Genomic DNA, 19887 nt, shown 5'->3' on the forward strand with positions numbered 1-19887 from the left:
TTCCTCATCTATAAATATGGAAAGCAATAATGCCCATCTCACAGGGTTAATGGAAAATTGGCTAATTTTATGTGAAGTACTCCGAAGAGTAACTGCAATGAAATAAAGCACTTAATGCTTTATACTAATAGATAATAGATACCTAATGTATCAGTATTAATACTATTACCACTATTTTCCTGCTTGAGTAGGATAATAGAAAAGGTAGCAGTTCTCATTTATCTATTTTAAAATATTTTATTTATTTATTTGAGAGAGAGAGAACGATCAATGGTGAGGCACAGAGGGAGAGGGAGAGAGAAAAGCAGATGCCGGCTGAGCTAGGAGCCCACCGTGGGGCTTGATCCCAGGACCTGAAGATCATGACCTGAGCCCAAGGCAGACGCTTAACTGAGCCACCTCAGTGCCTCAGTTCTAAATAATTTAACCAAACTGAAGACTTTAGATAATAGTCACCATAGAGAGTGTTATAAATCTTTGATAGAATAGTAGAAAGTGAACTTTACTTGGTAATTTTACGGCTCTGTGCATATGCATATGTTGAATATATTTTGCTACTTCCAAAAAGCACAAGATAGTTCACAATACACACAAACAATGTAAACGATGCTATTAAGCTAGAGATAGGAGCGAACATTTCAGACCTGGGGAAGTGGAAATAGAAGTTACCCCTTTCTAGTGTTTCAGGGTGGCCAACCATTCATAATCTGGAAGTTTTAAAAGCAAACCCAGTTTTCACTTTGGCACTCGTATGAAAGCTGACGGTGACAAATCACAGATCGTCACGGTCAAGCGGGGAGGGAGTTATCATGTTCTGTCTATGGGGGTCACTCTTTCCAAACTGCATCAGATGCTGGGAGACTAAATATTCCCGGACTCAAGGTCCCTAAAGCAAGGTCTCTGGCGTCTTGATGGTTGCACCTATTAGAATAAGGGAACAGGCTTTGTCCCAAATGAAGATATTTAAACACACACACACACGCACACACACACACACGCACACGCACACACTCTATAAACAAATATCAGTCGTCTTTCTATGATGCCTGGACCCAAAACTCGCAAAATGATGCAAAGAAATTTTGACCTAGAGATTTCTGCTGGAGTAGACTGTCCCTCCCTCCTTCCGTCTCTCTCAATCGCCCGCCCCCCCCCCCCCCCCCACGCACACACAGACTTGATACTAGTGTGGTTTGGAGCCAGGCAGTCGGGAACCGGAGGGGCCGGGAGACGGCGGGGCGGGGCGGGCCGCAGGGGCAGCGCCCGCCCGGCCGCACCACCGGGGCCTCCCGTGAGCCGGGGCAGCGCGCGGCTGGGCACAGGGAGCTCGCGGAGCCCTCCCCGAGCCCCGGGGCGCCCCGAGGGGCCGGGGGCCGGGGCCGAGCGGACGCACGTGCAGACGGGACGCCGGGACCCCGACCGGGAGCGCCCCCTGCAGCCCCGCGGGGCGCCCCGCGAGCCGGGCCGGGGTCCGCGCGCCCCCTCCTCCCACCGGGCCCCGCGGGGCGGCGCGTCCGGGCCGGGAGCCGAGCGGGGCCCCCGGGCGGGAGGGGGGCGGGGGCGGGGGGCGGGGCGGGCCTCGGCGCGGGCCCGCGATCCGACGCGCGCCCCGGGCCGCCCCCGCCGCGCCGCGCTCCCCGCCCCGAGGGTGCCCCGCGCCCGCCAACTTGCGAGGGCTCCGGGCGCCGGGCTCCGGGCTCCGGGAGGGCGGGTCCGGGCATGGCCGGGCCGGGAGCGGCGCCCCAGGCGCGGGCGTGGCTGCTGCTCGGCGGCTGCCTTCTCGCCGGAGCCCAGGTAAGAGCAGGTGCGGCGCTGCCCCTGCGGCCCGAGGGAGCCTCGGGCTCGGCGCTGACGGGCGGACCCCGCGCCGCGCGCCTCCCGCGCACACGCACACGCACACGCACACGGCCGGGCGCTCCTGCACTCACACTCACGCGCACACACACGCACACCGCCGGGCGCTCCTTCACTCACACTCACGCGCACACACGGCCGGGCGCTCGTGCGCTCACACTCACGCGCACACACGCGCACACGGCCGGGCGCTCCTGCACTCACACTCACGCGCACACACGCGCACACGGCCGGGCGCTCCTGCACTCACACTCACGCGCACACACGCGCACACGGCCGGGCGCTCGTGCACTCACACGCACACTCACGCGCACACTCACGCGCACGGCCGGGCGCTCCTGCACTCACACTCACACGCACACTCACGCGCACACTCACGCGCACGGCCGGGCGCTCCTGCACTCACACTCACGCGCACACACGCGCACTCAGAGAGCCAGGCGCTCTCACACACACGCGGACACACCCAGGCACTCGCGCGCGCGCACACACACACACACACACGTGCGCGTCCCTCAGCGCTCGGCAGGCATCTAGCGGAGCCGCGGGGGATGCTTTAGGCGAGCGTCCCGGGCCCGGTACCGCTCGGACCAGGACCAGCGTCGGGGCGTCTGAGAGTCGGGGCTGTGCGCACGGGGGTGTGTTCTGGGTCAGGAGGGCCGGACTGGGAGGCGAACGAACTTTTCTTGCCCGGAGACTCCTTGGGTCCCGTTTCGTTAGTCGAGATTATCTTTGCGGGCGGCTGAGCGTCACTTTTGAGAACTTAAACTTCTCGGATCGACGGTGACGACTAAGCGGATGAGCGGCTCCCCCGCCAGACAGTCGCGCATCATTAGAGAGAAGACACTTGGCAGAAAACAAAATACAGTGTTAAGTAGGGCTCAGCTTGTTCCTGTGAAGAGCAAACGTTAGTTGTCATTTCGTGTTGCTAATACTGTTTAGAGATTTTCTGGGTGATCTTTTGGAATAGGGCCTCTCTAGTGTGCAAGTGGCAATTCAACCTCACATTTTTTTTTTTTTTTGAGTCAAATAAAATAGGAGGTTTTCACGCAGCTTTTCGGATGAGCTGTATGGACGAGGTGTATGGCGAGGTGGGTGTAAGGCTTAGGAGCCTGTGAATTTAAACTCTATCAACGTCATTTCTCTCTTCTGTTCAGCAGGGGGCGCACCTCGACCGTCAAATGGAGCCCTAAATATTTTGTTTTTGGTTTTTTTTTTAATTATTTAACCGTGAGAATATTAAGGCATTGATTTATGTACTGATACTACCTAAACTTAATATTATGTTCTTGGCTTTCAGACGATCGGTTTAAAAGTCAATTATCCTAAAAGCGCAATTAAAAAAGTATTATTATTATTATTATTACTATTGTTATTTACCATATAGCCCACATAAGTTAAAAAAAATTATAGTACCCTGCCCTGCTAAATACTGGGCTTTACCTAGCGTGGCTGGGTTGTTTAATGCAAACTTGTTTTGTTAAAAAATCGAACAATATGTGTGTTGTACGTTGACTAAGAATATTAGCAATGGATGCTTGAAGGTAGGGCATGCTAAAACCTGAAAAATTTCACCAGAAGGAATATGAGCAAATGGGAAAAAAAGGATTTGGTGACAGTTATGGAACTCTGGTGATCTCTAATGTACTTCCTACATTTGCATCTTATAAGGTATTTGAATAATATGCTTAAAAACACTGCTCCCTTGCACAAGGGGCAAGTGAACTGTAGCCATTTACCTTATTCAGTGTTCCAGATTGCTTTTGTGAGGGGAATGGGGGAGATACTGCTTAGCACCACAACGAAATATCATTTTGAGATTGTGGGCAGAATATTTCTCTTACTTTTAGTTTTCAGTAAACCACTCAAGACATTGGATAATTTTTCTATAATTTAAACCTCCACTGGTACTGCTGACATTTTGGGCCATATAATTTTTTTGTTGTTGTGAGACTGTCTTGTGCATTAGGATATTTAGCAGCATTCCCGTCCTCTCCACTAGATGCCAGTAGTGTCCCCTCTGCCCGGTTGCGACAACCACAAAATGTCTTTAGATGTTGCTGAAAGTCTCTCTCAAAAATGAGCCCTGGTGGAGATACCTTGCTTTAAGTTGACTTCTGTTTATGTTTGTTAATTAAGAATGTATGAAATGGTAGTTTATAGTAGTGTATTAAATTTTTGGCCCTGGGATCCCTGGGTGGCGCAGCGGTTTAGCGCCTGCCTTTGGCCCAGGGCGTGATCCTGGAGACCCGGGATCGAATCCCACATCGGGCTCCTGGTGCATGGAGCCTGCTTCTCCCTCTGCCTGTGTCTCTGCCTCTCTCTCTTTCTCTCTCTCTGTGTGACTATCATAAGTAAATAAAAATTAAAAAATTTTTTTGGCCCTTTAAACAAAATCTGAAGGTTAAAATAAAGTGAGTTACATTGACACGTTGACACCTTCTCTGGTCTTCAGTCTCTTCATCTTCATTCCTACCTAACATATATATTAAATTTAGAAAATATATTGATAGAACAATGAAGGGAATGTATCAAAGCAGAATAGCTTGTGTCGAACAAATGTTTAATATTTAATAAACATCACAAAATAGATACTATAGACTAGTATCTATTAATTGTTTTTAAAGATCCCTGTGGTTTTTGGTTGGCAAAGAAGAGGCTGCCTTTGCTTCAAAGCACAGTTCAGAACTCATGCGATCACGTATCAGATGTCATTACAGTGCCTCATAATATATTTCTTGAAGTCAGATTATCACATGGGAATGGGGAGCACTGTATAAGTATGTGTAGTATTTTGTTTGCTATGTCAATGGGTCCTTCTGGACACAGACTCTGAGATGGAGTTAATGGTACAGTAGGTTTATTGGGGGTACTGTGAAAAGTACCTGTGAGAGAGAAAATAGTGAGAAAGTAGGATTGAACAGGGAGAGCCACAGACCAGGACGCAAATCTGGCACAGTCTTGGCCAACCTCATGGAGAGCTCAGGATACAGGTTGCCCACCAGAGGAGCCCCATGTGATGATAGAATGGCCAGGTCCTTGTACTCTAACTGTTGCTTACTCATTAGCTCAGGATTGTTTATGTAATTGTACACTTGGTTTCAAACTTGAGACAGATGTTTGAACTGCAGCTGGAGGCTGTCCCAAAACCACACTCCTTCCAGACAAGTAGTTGGTTCTTTCTTGAAGGACTGTGTCGGTGGTGCACCTCTGTGTCTGCCTTCCTTATGAAATTATCAAGGAACAATGTTGGTTTTGCTGGGCTTGACAATGGGCTGACCCCATGTGATTCAGTCACCTTCCCCAGGCTCCATGGTTGCGTATCAGTGGTTCTGACAGTGTATGTGCCTGAAGAGAGTACAAATCCATCACCATGACAGGAGAAAATTCTCGGAAGATATGACCTATTGAGTGGAAGTATGTAAGTTCTATACAATACTAGGCATGAGCAGATACTAGTGGGCAGGTTTTGTTTTCCAGTAATCATTCATTTTTTGCCTGCGTGGAATACCAACACTCTCGTGGACATTCTGATGTGGGCAAAGAATGGCCTGGGAACCCAAAAGCCACATTCACATTCCTCCTCTGAAAACATGCAACCTCGTTGGGTGTGAAACTTGATGTTTCTACTCTTATTCTGTTCAGTGAGAAGGATTAGCTCTACTGACCTTCCAGTGTGAAGATTCAGTCTTTGGGGAATCAGAAATCTCTTATTAGGGGGGAGGGGACGACAATCAGTGATAATATTTATTTACCTACCAAGTGCCAAATACTGTGCTAAGCACTTTAATCCATTATTATGTCATTTAATTCTCGTAGTAACTTTGTGAGATAGACGCTGTAATTATTCATTTCATAAGTGAGAAAATGGGACTAAGATGTTAGGTGATATTCTCAGGTCACACAGCTAACGAGTAGTCATGATTCACACCCAGACTTCGACCCTGGAACCCCTCCCTCAGGTTGGTGTCCTCATTGTGGAGATCAGTTGGGCACTGCTTAGCTAAATTATGTCTCTCCAGCCCTCTGTCCCAACAATATCCACCCCTGTGTATATTTCCCAAGGAATTTCTTACACAAGTTCATAGTGGTTATTGCAATAATTCTGTGGTATTGGGGTCAATATGGGTATTTATAGTGGGGTATGAGGCAATAAAAAGCAGTGGATTCAATGTACACAAAACAGCATGTATGAGATGTTTCAAACAGAATAGGATATAGCATATAAACAATGCGCTATATGACACAGTGCTGTTTACATATATTTAAATATATGCACAGTCAAGCAGCCATACATATTGTGTAGACATCCAGATAAGAGATATATGTGTATATAAATTTCACATAAGTGGTTGCATATGGGAAGGCAGAGAAGTAGGAGTGGGGCATAAGATAAAAAAAGAGAGATAGATAGAAAACCAAATAAATAAGCCTGCAGCCACATCTCAAGCTCTGTATCAGTTGGAGATCGTGGTGATAGCAGATGAAACTAGCAACAAGCCATCACTGGTAGATTCAAGGATGAGGACGTCATTAGGACATAGGCAGCTCCTCCGAGACGCTGGCTAAGAGACTACTCTCAAAAACATCGAGGTGAAACTTGGCTGCTGAGTGTGTCTGCATCATGCATACTTCCAGAAGCGCTACTGTGGTTAAAGATCCAGTGGTTCGTTCGTTCTCCTTCTTTCCCTTCGACAGCCAGGACAGTTTTCATTTGTCTGCCGGGCCTGGGTGAGCCTTGTATCCCTGGGGTGCGGCCTTCTGGGTGGCTGCGCCAGCTGTGGGTGGAATCCTCAGCCCCCCAGGGCCTCGGAGCTGCAAGGGCGGGGAGCAGGGGTGGCCTTTTCCTGGCAATGCACAGGGAGGTTTCATTTCCTTGGAACTTCCTCAACTCTTCATGAATAAAAATTGAACATTTTCATCTAACATTCACACATTCCATTTATTTTCCAGTTGTGAGCTTCAGTGGGTTTTGTCATCGACTAGAATCCATGTTCTCTTGTCTCTCTGTTCGGGTTTTGCTTTCTCCCTGAGTTAGGCTTTAAATCTTTTAACAGCAATGTGATTCTCGGCCGTCAGTACCTTCTGAGCCTCCTGTTTCCTCCAATCTATTGTGGCAGTGATGATGGTGTTTATCTCAGGGGATGTGGGAATATTGAATTGAAAAATATGCAAATGCACAAAAGCCTTAAGGTGCCCAATAATGAAAATGCCAGCTCTTTTCTATTAGTAGATTCGTTAAGGGCTTTTTAATGGAATGATTATTAGATTGAGATTATTTCTAAACTGATTGGGAGTCCCTGAAAGATTTTATTTATTTTTAAAAAAGAGTTTATTTATTTATTCATGAGAGACACAGAGACATAGGTAGAAGGAGAAGCAGGCTCCCCGCAGGGAGCCTGATGTGGGACTCTATCCAATGACCCTGGGATCACGACCTGAGCCAAAGGTAGATGCTCAACCACTGAGCCACCTAGGTGCACCCCCCTTGCACTGAAAGCTTTTAAATGGTGTGTGTGTGTGTGTTCTTTCTGCCTCCAAAAATGTGCCTTCTATACCTTACAGTTTCCCCTTTAGAACCCAGTTGCATTCTGACAGCAATTGGACATTTTATTCTTTGCACTGATAGATGTTATAATTTTACAGTTATTAATACAAGTATTGGTTAATATCTGTCTTGCCCTTTGAAGAAGTCATTCTGAAGACAGAGCCATTAATCAGAAGGCAGTTGCAGCTGTTCTCACAATCACTGGTGTGTCCTTGTAGAACTAGAGATGCAAGAAGGCAGATGGATTCAAGAGATAGAAGGTACATTCAGCTGAAGGACGAGTGGATTGGAGCAAATACAAGGAGTGAAATTTTTAGATAAGCTGGGAGTGAAATGCCTGAGATATTGACTAGATGGTTGGATATTGGATTTTAAAAGCTTAAGAAAACTCTGGATTTAGCACCAGCACTTTATAGGGAGTACCTGAAACCACATGTGTGAATGATATTCTCAATGAGAGTATCATGGAAGTAAAAGCACTGGCTAACTTGTTTAAAAGAGGGTGTACAGATAGATTTTCTATAAGATTACCTCTAAATTGTAAATTCAAAGGGAAAACTGGACGAACAAACAATTTGAAACACCCTGTGACAATCAGCATGGTGTCTTTGGATAGTAGGTTCTGCAAAAATGTTTGAATAAGCTTATTTGTATTTTTTTTCTTTTTAAGACAATTCATCCTCTTTAACACCACTTGGAACCGAAGGCTCTAATCATTTACTCTGTTTTAATTTAATTTAATTTTATATTTTTCTCTGTTTTAATTTTAAAAGGGTCACTCTCCTCTGAGGGCCAGAGGTCAAAGATCCAGTATCTGGTCATGGAGATGGAAAGACAAGAACTCTAAGAGAGTTCAGTGTTTCGAGAGCTCCCTCTTCCTAATGGCTGATAAAGTAGGCTCAGTGTTGAGCTTGACAGTTATTCCATTGGCTGATGGAATTTTATAGATGCTCACTGAAAGTAAATCATAGCTTTCTGGAGGGGGAAGGAGTATATAAAATGGTTAAGATTATGGACTTTGATATCAGAACTGAGTTTGGAATCTACGTTTCCTTCTCTCTAGCTGTTACTTACATCTCAAGAACCCATTTGAAAAGTGGGGATGACCTGATACCAAATTCATTGAGTTGCTGTATGGATTATACACCATGAAAACCTCAGAAGGAACATTTACTGTAGCACCTGTCACAGAGTTTGCTCACTCTCTTAGCCATTACTGTTGTTGCTATCGTCATCATCATTTCTATTATTTTTCTAACTAGCTATTGCTGGTATAGAGACTCAATTATTTTTTTAAAAAGATTTTATTTATTTATTCATGAGAGACACACACAGAGAGAGAGAGAGAGAGAGGGTCAGAAACCACAGGCAGAGGGAGAAGCAGGCTCCTGGAGGGGAGCCCGATGTGGGACTTGATCCCAGGACTCCAGGATCACGCCCTGGGCCGAAGGCAGGTGCTAAACTTCTGAGCCACCCAGACGTCCCTTGATTATTTTTATTTACTGATTCACACCTACCAAGTTTATTCTGGAGCAGTAACAATTTTCTCCAATAAGTATATCTATTTTTTTTATCTATTGTCTTATTTACTGCATTAACTACAACTCCCAATGTAATGTTGGACAGTAGTAATTATTACGTGCATCTTATCTTGTTTATTACTTCAATGAGACTTCTTCTAAAGATTTATCAAGTATGATATTTGTTCATGTTCATCAGTGCTAATTTTATTAAATTGTTAAATGGTAGGCTATTGTAGAAAGTTCTGAGTTTATATCATGTAGGATTTTTAATTTAAAGCCATAAATGACATGCTATTTCTTTTTTTAAGATTTTATTTATTTACTTGAGAGAGAGAGAGAGAGAGAGAGAGAGAGACAGCATGAGAGGGAGGGGCAGAGGGAGAAGGAGAGAAAAAAATCTCAAGTAGACTCCACGCTGAGTGTAGAGCCTGACACGGGGCTCAATCCCAGGGCCCCGTGATCATGGCCTGAGCTGAAACCGAGAGTTGGACACTGAACTGATTGAGCCACCCTGGCGCTCCTGATATGGTATTTCCTTAAAAATATGTCATATTAATTGTTTTGAAGTTCTGCCACAGACAGTGCCTAACTGGTTCTTAATAACTTTTCTACAGTATATGGTACCTCACATTAGATGATTAGATACTCATTCAATATTGGTGTTTCCATGATCATAGGTGGAGGATGTTATATATTATTATACATTGCTGCTTGAATCACCAAATAAGTCAAATACTCTTCTTAATAATAAGATACATACTGATAACACCCTTAAAAACCTAGCAAACAAACAAAAGTGTTGCTTCGTACTCTATTTGGCCAAATATTTATATGACTAGATTGGAACAGACTTCTGTGTGTGATTGAGGTAACTGCTGCCTCTCCTTTGTGAGACCATTTACATCAAATTGCAAACTGGCTGCAATTTCTTAAATGAGAGTCATTTATACTTCTTGTCACTTTCCTTACTTCTATAATCAGGCTAGTTCTGTTTTCTATGAGAACAAAATTTTTAGTTATTTTTTAAAATGCACTTTCTAAGAGCAAAGATTGTGTTTAAAAAATGCATTTAAGCACATGTTGTGGGCATGAGATAAGCTTGCATATTCTTCTGCCTACACCGCGAGAGAATCTGCCTTCCGAAAGGTGCTCATGCGTGTAACGAGCACCAAGGTGGAATTTCTTTCAATATATATTCTGGTGTCTTATTTCCTAGATGAATAATGTCATAAGACACGACATCCAGAAGCTTTTGGGTAGTCATGTAAGCAAAACTTAAGCATGATTTTCACTTTGATTCATTGAACTTAGAGATACCTAAAAAACTAGAAGAAACCATAAGTAGATATGTGGGGCTTTCCTGCAGTCTTAAAAAGGCCTTTTAAAATCAATCCAAAAGACATAGCATGCTTCTCTTTCCCACCAGATTGGTAATATATTAGTAATGGCATTTTGTTTGTGAGTCTAACACATTTTTTACCATTCGTGCTCATTGTGTAAGAAGTGCCCAAGAGCCATACTGTAGCTCCTGACGTACTTGAAGGCCAGATCCATGGCTTGGGTTTCTTTTATATAAATCTTCTGCCACAATGTCTGTGAATAGTGTCTTGTCCATGAAAGGTCTCAGTAAATATTGTAGAATAAATATACTCGATGATCCTCACTGCTAAACCAGCACAGTGAGTTGTGTAGAATGAGCAGACAACTGGCTAACAGGTTTTCTGTGAGCATAAGGAGGTACCTCCAAAAAATTCTTTTTCCCTAGGTCTTCTCATTTTCACTTCAGCAAAATTGCATTGGACTATTAAGCTTTTTTAAATTGTTTTTTTAAAAGATTTTATTTATTTATTCATGTGAGACACACACAGAAAGAGGCAGAGACACAGGCAGAGAGAGAAGCAGGCTCCATGCAGGGAGCCCAGTGTGGGACTCAATCCCAGGACTCCAGGATCATGCCCTGCGCTGAATTGAAGGCAGATGCTCAACCACTGATCCACCCAGGCATCCCTTAAATTTTGTCTTTACTGTGTAGGCCCTCAAAGTGATTAAGAGATGGCCCTGTTCTCTAAGGGGCTTCCACTCGAGGGGGAGACAGAAAGCCAACAGTGCGAAGTGGGGCTCTGTGCCTGGCATCTCCTGTCCTGCAGCATCTGTCCATTTTCCTTCTTCCCAGTGTACCTTTTACTCCCATGCTTGTGTGGTGTAGACAGTAAGTCCTCAGCTAGAGATGAGAAGGGCCTGACTGATTTCTGCCAGAGGTTTTCACATTCAGCATTTTTGTCTTTTTGCTTCGTTAAGTCTATGTTGGTCAAGTATAAGTAGAAGGTCATAAAAGTATAGATTTGTTAATACTGGTTAATATGTATACAGGTTTGCCCTATAAAGGCCCTTAACTAGGCACCCTATGTGCATTTTCTTTAATCCTTACAACAAACTTAAGAGGAAGGAAGGAACATTTTTACTGCCTCTCTAACATCCATCCCATTCCTCACCAACTTGGTGGCAAGTGAGTACAAGTGGTTGAGTAAGGATGCACTGTGAAAAAATGCAAAACTCAAAATCTCTACCCTTGTGAATTTTGCATTCTCTCGTTCTCCTGAAGCCTGCTCTACCCATGGATGCACATGCACTTGCCAAAACATTTCCTTAGGTTATCCAGCCAAATGTACATTGGCACAGGTTTACATTGAAGGCAAAATAAGCTTTGTGTTTTATTATGCAGATACAGGAAAACAAAAACACCTTATCTATTGACCAACACCTTTTTAGTAAAGCTTCAGCTGTGCTAGGTGAACAAGTTCTAGAGGTCTCCAGGACAACCTAGTGCTAACAGCAATACAGCATTGTTCATTTCCAAATTCAAGAGGATAAATCTTGTAACTCTTCTTACCACAAAAAAACAAAAAACAAACAAAAATCATGAGGACATTTTGGAAGATGTTGGCTACATCTATTACCTTGATTTTGGTGATGGTATCATAAGTGTTCGCATATGTCCAAACCAATCAAAATGTGCCCGTTAAATATATGTATTTCTTTATATATGTGTGTATATATATATATATATATATATATATATATATATATACACACACACACACACATATATATTTTAAGATTTTACTTATTTGAGAGAGAGAACATGCATGTGCACGAGCTGGAGGGATGAACAGAGGGAGAGGGAGAAGCAGACTTGGTGCTGAGCATGGAAGCAGACATGGGGCTCGATCTTAAAACCCTATGATCATGACCTGAAACCAAGGGTCAGATGCTTTAACAGACCGAGTCACCCAGGCACCTCTGGTTTTTTGTATTTCAATACAGCTGTTAAAAAAATTGAGCACCTTACCTAACAAACAAACAAAAAACTCCAAACAGGATAAAATGGGTAATGTGGTCAATGGTACAAACTTCCAGTTTGAAAATAAGTAAGTCACAAGGGTATAATGTACAGCATGATAACCATAGTTAGAATACTGTATTGCATATTTGAAAGCTGCTAGGAGAGTAGATTTTAAAGTTTCTCATCAGGAGAAAAAAATTTTGTAAATGTATGGTGACATGTTAACTGGACTTAACTGTGGTTATCATTTCACAATATATAGAAATATAAATCAGTATGCTGTACATCTGAAAATAACTCATATAATGTTATATATTGATTATGTGTCTATTTTTTTTAAAAATATTTATTTATTTATTTATTCATTCATTCATTCATGAGAGACAGAGGCAGAGACACAGGCAGAGGGAGAAGCAGGCTCCATGCAGGGAGCCTGATGTGGGACTCGATCCTGGGTCTCCAGGATGAGGCCCTGCGCCGAAGGTGGCGCTAAACCGCTGAGCCACCCAGGCTGCCCCAATTATGTGTCTATTAAAACACAACAATTAAAAAACCCCATAACCTTCTATTCATGACAACTCAGTTCAGCAAGTACTTTGAGGGTCTCACTTATGCTGGACACTGTAATAATCACTGAAAATAGAAATACAGTCAAGCACATGCCCACATTTTCAAACAGATCATGTTCAGCATTCTTAAAAAGATTTCTGCATTTGAATTAATGTTTAATACAACCTTTGAGTGATGACCTTTCTTTTGGGAGAGAAGTCAACCTGATAAGGCACTGTTATCATTGAGTGGCTCCCTCTGTGTCTCCTCATCTGTCCAAAAGTTTGGGTCCCAGACTACACTGACCTCACACAGTCTTGTCAAATACAGCTCTTTCCTGCTCCCCCAACCCTTGACCCACTAGATTCAGTTTTTTTTTTTTACTGCCAGTAAGTCCATGTGGACTCTTACTTCTCACTGATTTAGAACCCCTGTATTATTCCCAGATCTACTGACTAAATTCCTCATTACATGTTACCTTTCCCTATTCCCTGCCCCCTATTACTCATTCAATTATCTAAAAACAATCATACCTTGACCTCCTCTCTCATCCATAAAGCTAACTGTTGTGTGATAGGTGGTCACATCGTTATGTTAGAAATTAGGAAAATCAAAGTTTCATTCCAATATTCATTCCTTTTTTTGATAGGTCATAGAATATGGTTTACTTTACAAGTTCTCATAAATTTCCTTTATTCTCTTAACAGACATGCATAATTTGTATAGCTACTGAGTGCACAGAGTTTCTACTATGTGAAACTTACCTTATAGTTTGTTGACCTTATTATTAATGGTGATTTTACCTCATTGCTGTTGCTCAAAATTAGCCTTCTCATTCCCATTGGATATCAATCATGTTATTTTTCCCAGCCGCTACTCTTTCCCAGGATCCCACAGCTATGCTGCATGACAGATGTGTTGCCTGGGGTGGTGACACTATAGATACAAATGGATGGAATGTTGGCCACTGAAATTTGGCCTGCAGCCTGATTTTCTCTACCTCAAATTCTGGTTGCCAACTGCCTGAAGGAAATAATCATCTTCTTGATGATTTGTTACATCCCCAAACAGGCCAACACTGGTTGTTAGGGTGGGGGTAGCTTACTTATTTTGTATTGCATTTCGTTTTTTTTTCCTTTGGTTGTACAATGTGATTCTTTTAAAGGTGTACAACATGATTTAGTATATATATACATTGTGAAATGGTTATCCAGTTGATTAACAAATTCATCACCTCCCTTTTTGTGTGTTTGTGTGATGAGAACACTTAAGATCTACAGGCTTACCCTGGAGATATTACAGGTTTGGTTCCAGACCACTGTAGTAAAGCGAATATTGTAAGAAAGTGAGTCAAATAAATTATTGGGCTTCCCAGTGAATATAAAAGTTTTATTTATACTATACTGTAGTCTGGTAAGTGTGTAATAGCATTAGGTCTGAATAAAACAATGTGCATTTCTTAATTAATACTTCATTGCTGAATAAATGCTATCATTTGAGATTTCAGTGTTTCATAATCACTGATCACAGATCACCATAAGAAATATAATAAGAAATGAAAGAGTTTGAAGTATCGTGAGAATTACCAAAATGTGACACAGAGACATAGAATAAGCTAATGCTGTTGGAAAAATGGTGTCAACAGATTCACTTGATGCAGGGTTGCCACAACCCTTCAAGTGTAAAAAAATATAGCGCCTGAGTAGTGCTACAAAGCAAAGTGCACTAAAACGAGGTATGCCTGTATTTGAAATTCTGTATTTCCCCATAATTACAGGGACACCATTCAAAGCAAATTTTTAGCTTTTCTATGTTCATAGAAAGCTTTCCAAATTTTCAGTGTGAAATGATTTTTGAAAGCCATTCTAGATGTACCAGCTAGTTAGGTTTTTAAGTAACTAAAACTCTTGTGCCAATTTTGCTGAGATTTGAAAATAGAGCTTTTGACTTGGGAATTGAATGTTGCACAAACCTACTTGACCCTGTGTGCATAGTTCTTAACTTGGCTAATTCTGAATTTGTGTTTTGATGGCAACTTCCCATAAAATAAGTAAATTACTTTTGAGGAAGATACAGTTACTTCACTGAATTGCCAAGGGAGTCATTTTAAATTAGTTGATGATTAATAGTTGACAATCTCTTGCTTGGGAGATCTAATAATGGGTGGGAATTTAAAAATTGTCAGTTGTAATTGATTTTCTTTGAGACGGTAGGGAATCTTTCAAATTTATAGGAGCCTATAAATTTTGGGGAGCTACCAAATCCATGATTTTCTTTTGCTCTCAAGTTCTTTGCCAAATAATCTAAACATATTTGAACTTAATTTAGTTCAAACTAGTAGATTATATTGCGTTTAATTGAAAACTTGGTTGGTCTTTCTGTCACAGTTATAATCATTAAACTAAATACAATTCGCTAAAAACTCTTTATTATATGAATGAAGAAAGTATTTTGAGAAAATTGTAGATTCATATATAGTGTAAGAAATAATATAGGGATATTGTATACCTTTTATCCAATTTCTCCCTGTGGTAATATCTTTTATAACTGTAATATAATAGCCCAAGCAGCAAATTGATGTTGATGCAGTCCACATGCTTAATTCAGGTGTCACTGGTTTTATTTGTATTCAATGGTGTGTGTGCGCATTTACTTTTATGCAGTTTTATCACACGTGCAGATGCACGTGACCACCACTGTAGTCAAGATACAGAACAGTTTCAACACAGGAATCCCTCCTGCTACCTTTATAGCTACAGCCTCTTCCCTCTCTTACCGTGTCCCTTGCTCTCTCCAATACCTGGCAACCACTAATCTGTTCTCCATCTCTATAATCATTAGATGACTTAAAAAATTAACTATGCTTGGTTTCTTTCGTTCTTTTTTAGATTTTATTTATTTATTCATGAGAGACACAGAGAGAGAGAGGCAGACACAGGCAGAGGGAGAAGCAGGCTCCCTGCAGGGAGCCCACTGGGGGACTCAATTCCAGGACCTTGGGATCACACCCCGAGCCAAAGGCAAGATGCTCAACCACTGAGCCACCTAGGTGCCCCCTATGCTTGATTTCTAAGGAGTATTTGGAGCTCTACAAATACCTGATAATTTTGAGTGGTTAAAATGAAAAAAGGTTGAATGATAGGTGTGAAGGATCCTAACTGATTTTCAGTGAGGCCACGGATTAATACATTGCATTCTTAAACTGTTTTCAGTTTGCTTCCTGCATGAACAGAGTCCTGGGAAGTTTTATGATTTACTGTCTAATATGCAAAATGGACTGGTCTTTAGATTTAGTTCCGAGTTAGAGTTCAGTTTGTGAAAGGATTAAAAAACTTGAGAGGTATGGACACTTGTGTGGTGGAGTGCATGTGTGCGTGTGTTTATGCTGTGTATTTTATCTACATAACTTGTTTTACTTGTTTGAGTTAAAAAAGGACAAAGGGGGAGACACTTCCATAGTTGATGTTTTAATTAAAGGTGGATGGTTCAATATTTTCTCCAAAGCTATCAGTTTATTATAACAGAATCCTTTTCTCTATTTGAACCCAATATTACAGACAGTAAATTCTAAGTAATTAAAAACATATTTCATCTCAGATTCACTTTACAATGTAAAACTTTGGCTGCTCTTAAGGGAATCGCACTCTTAAGAGTGAGATCAGTACTTAAGAAAGTAAAATAAAATATTAATAGGTCTGTATGAACTCTTCTGAGACCTGTGTAAAAACATGGGTAGAAAATTAATAAAACTGATTTATTATTTGGCTCATTGATACTAAACCATATGACAAATCCTGAATTCCAAACAAAAGTCCTTATTGTAGACCAGCTCACCTTTCTCTTGGGCTGTGGAAAGTAGTCCAAAGAAATGCATTCTCTTTAAACATACTCTTTCAATCTTTTCTGAGTTAGAGCCAAATCTAGTATATGAATATTATAATAGCTTTCTAAGAAGGCATTATGTACATCAAGGAAACTTCACTTTATAAAGGAGATATTTCTGCAAAACTATAGTCATATTTTAACACTTCTTATTTACCTTTGTTTTTTACAACCACCTTGTGGCAGATCCTCATGTACTAAAATGAGGTAATATTTTTATATATATTGTGTTTTTTCAAGTTAGGACAGATTGATTCTTTTGAAAAAAAATTAACTTAGATAATTATAGATTCATATGCAGTTGTAAGAAATAATACAGAGAGAACCTGATACCCTCTACCCAGTTTCTCCCAGTGGTAACATCGTATAAAAGTATAGTAAATATCACAACCAACATATTGACATCAATACAGTCAAGATATCAGGTTTTCTATCTCCAAAAGATTCCCCGTCTGTTGCCATTCTATAGATACACTCACATCTCCTCCTCCTCAACCCCAGGGCAACTACTAATCTGTTCTCCATTTCTATAATTTACTTTGTGTCTTCTCTCTTTCTTTCCTTTGTTCATTTGCTAGAAGTTTGTCAATTTTATTGTCTTTTCAAAGACCTAGCTCTTTTATTTTATTTATTTGTTTGACAGAGAGAGAGTGAGAGCGAGCGAGTGCACACAAGCAGGGAGAGCAGGAGAGGGAGAAGCAGGCTCTCTGCTGAGCAGGGAGCCCAATGTAGGACTTGATCCCAGGACCCTGGGATCATGACCTGAGCTGAAGGCAGATACTTAACTGACTGAGCCACCCAGGTGCCCCTGATTTCTATTTTTATCTTTATTGTGTCCTTTCTACCTGCTTTGGTTTTAGTTTGCTCTTCTTTTTCCAGGTTCTTGAGGTAGGGCCTTATGTTATTGATATGAGGTTTTTCTTCTTTACCAATGCAGATATTTAGTGTTGCAAGTTTCTCTCAGCATCTTTTTAGCTATGCCTTCACATTTTGATATTTTGGATTTTCATTTTCAGTCAGTTCAGTGTATTGTTCTGATTTCCTCTGAGACTTCCTTTTTGACCCGTGGATTATTTAGAAGTATGTTCTTTAGTTTTCAAGTGTTTGAATATTTCCCTGTTATCGTTCTCTTTTTGATTTCTGGTTTGAACCCATCGTGTCTGAGAACATAGTCTGTAAACTTCTTGTGATCTATCTTATGGCCCAGGATATGGTCTGTCTTGGTATTTATTCTGTGAGCACTCGGAAAGAATGTGTACTCTGACTTGTTGAGTGAAGTGTTCTATAAATGTCTATTAGATCCTTTCAATTGATGGTGTTGTTGAGTTCTCTATCTTTGTTGCCTTTCTGTCTCATTGTTATATCAATTGAGCAGGGAGTATTTAAGTTTCCAAGTATAATTGTGGATTTATCTATTTCCGCTTTCAATTCTGTCAATATTTGCTTCACATATTTTTTCTGTTTTTTTAAAAGATTTATTTGTTTATTTTAGAGAGAGAGAGTGAGAGCGTGGGCTAGAGGGAGACAGAGAGGGAGAATCTCAAGCAGACTCTCTGCTGAGCACAGAGCTCCCCGAGGGACTCAGTCTCATGACCCTGAAATCATGACTTGAGCTGAAACCAAGAGCTGGTTTACCGACTGAGCCACCTGGGTGCCCCTATTTTTGTTTTTTGATGCATACACTTTTCAGATAGCTATTTTTTTTTTTTTTTGGTGGAATGATACTTTTATTCTTATATAATGTCCCTCTTGGTGGTCTGTGGTACTTTTGTTTGCTCTGAAGTCTACTTTATCTGGTGTTAATATAGTTGGGGAAGTGAGAGTATCCGTAGAAGTAAAGGTTTAGTGTCCCCAGCCAGCTGCTGTTGACACCCAAGGTGGGGAGCTCCTTGTTGCTGATGGGTGGGGATGTGAGTTCTCCTCCCCATGTGGTCTCCACTGACACCACAATAGGGTGCCTCATTGCTAGGTTGACTTCCTACTTGGTCTTTTCTGACAGTGCCCCAAGGAGGGTACCTTTTAACTGCCAGCAGGGAGTGGAAGTCCAGGCTCCCACGGTCTCCATTGATTCCTGAGGGGTGATGGCCATGTCACAGACCAGTGGGTAGATGTCCTGGCTCTCTTCTTTGCTCTGAGACCTCTCTGGAGGGAGTGTAGGGTCACCTCCTTACAGCTCGCCAAGACTGAGAGTCTAGGCTCTCCACTTGGCCGTGGCTCCTGCCAGTAGGCATAAAAGTGCAGGTTTTTTCCTGTGGAGTTTGGCTTAGTTCGAGCTGTTATTGTGTAAAAGTTTTCTATCTAGTCAGGCCATCTCTTTACCTCCTTGCTGTACAGAGCATGGTTTTCTTGAGGCTTTCTTTTTTTCTTTTTTTTTTTTTGGTCAGTATCTGTTGGTGTTTCAGAATTGCCAGCGTCTCAACTCCAAGCCCCAAGTACATAAGGCAGAAAGAAGACAGAGAATTTACCACTGGTGTTGTTCTTTGGGATCTACGGTCCCTGGCTGGTCTGCTTCCTGCTCTTTGCCTTTCAGAATCCTCTTATGTTCAAACATCTAATTTATGGGTTCATGTTTGCTTAAAAATGGAATGAGTATGAATATTGCAATTATAAGAATTTGCATATTCTGACTTTAACCAATCAGTATCTATAACAACAATTTTATTTTCAGGAAAAGACAACATTTTATTTCAAATTGTAAATGGTCACTTGCCCAGAAAAATTACTAATATCTTTTTTTTTAAACTAAATGTGCCATTTTATTTTGGATGCAATTGTTGCTCTTGGATTAACAGACATTGGACATGAAAACTCTTCTGTTTTAAGTATGCTATGATTTTACTGTCCATCTATTGTGAAGAACACTTGTATCTGTAACTAAGGAGGGAGAGAAAGCAATTTAAAAGATGTTAAACATTTCTTTATTCTCACTTGAAATGACTAAAGGCCAATTTAGAATATCATAAATTAGCACAGTCTAACCAAATTTGCTTCTGGTTAAACTGGCCACATTGTGTAGGGCAAAATATCCATAGCAGCTACAGATTATATGATGCTTATGTTCCTGGAAAGGTTATCCCTATACAAAGGCTAAATCTGCAGAAAAGAAAACAAAAAATATATTTATTCAAGTAAAAATGGGCAAGGGATGATTTGCAATGTTCATGTTTGGTAACTGAAGTAAAATTTCT

General features: G+C 41.5%; 1 protein-coding gene across 3 annotated transcripts in view; it reads left to right on the forward strand.

Moving 5' to 3' along the window:
- The first annotated feature begins 1692 nt into the window (after positions 1-1692).
- Positions 1693-19887, forward strand: part of PTH2R (parathyroid hormone 2 receptor) — a 101954-nt gene continuing 83759 nt past the window's right edge. For all 3 annotated transcript variants that reach the window (XM_038585591.1, XM_038585592.1, XM_038585593.1), the window contains exon 1: positions 1693-1794. In XM_038585591.1, coding sequence (XP_038441519.1) covers positions 1720-1794 — 75 coding nt within the window. In that variant the 5' untranslated portion in view covers positions 1693-1719. The remainder of the gene's footprint in view (positions 1795-19887) is intronic.

This window comes from Canis lupus, chromosome 37 (assembly GCF_011100685.1).
Source record: "Canis lupus familiaris isolate Mischka breed German Shepherd chromosome 37, alternate assembly UU_Cfam_GSD_1.0, whole genome shotgun sequence".
Taxonomy (NCBI): domain Eukaryota; kingdom Metazoa; phylum Chordata; class Mammalia; order Carnivora; family Canidae; genus Canis; species Canis lupus.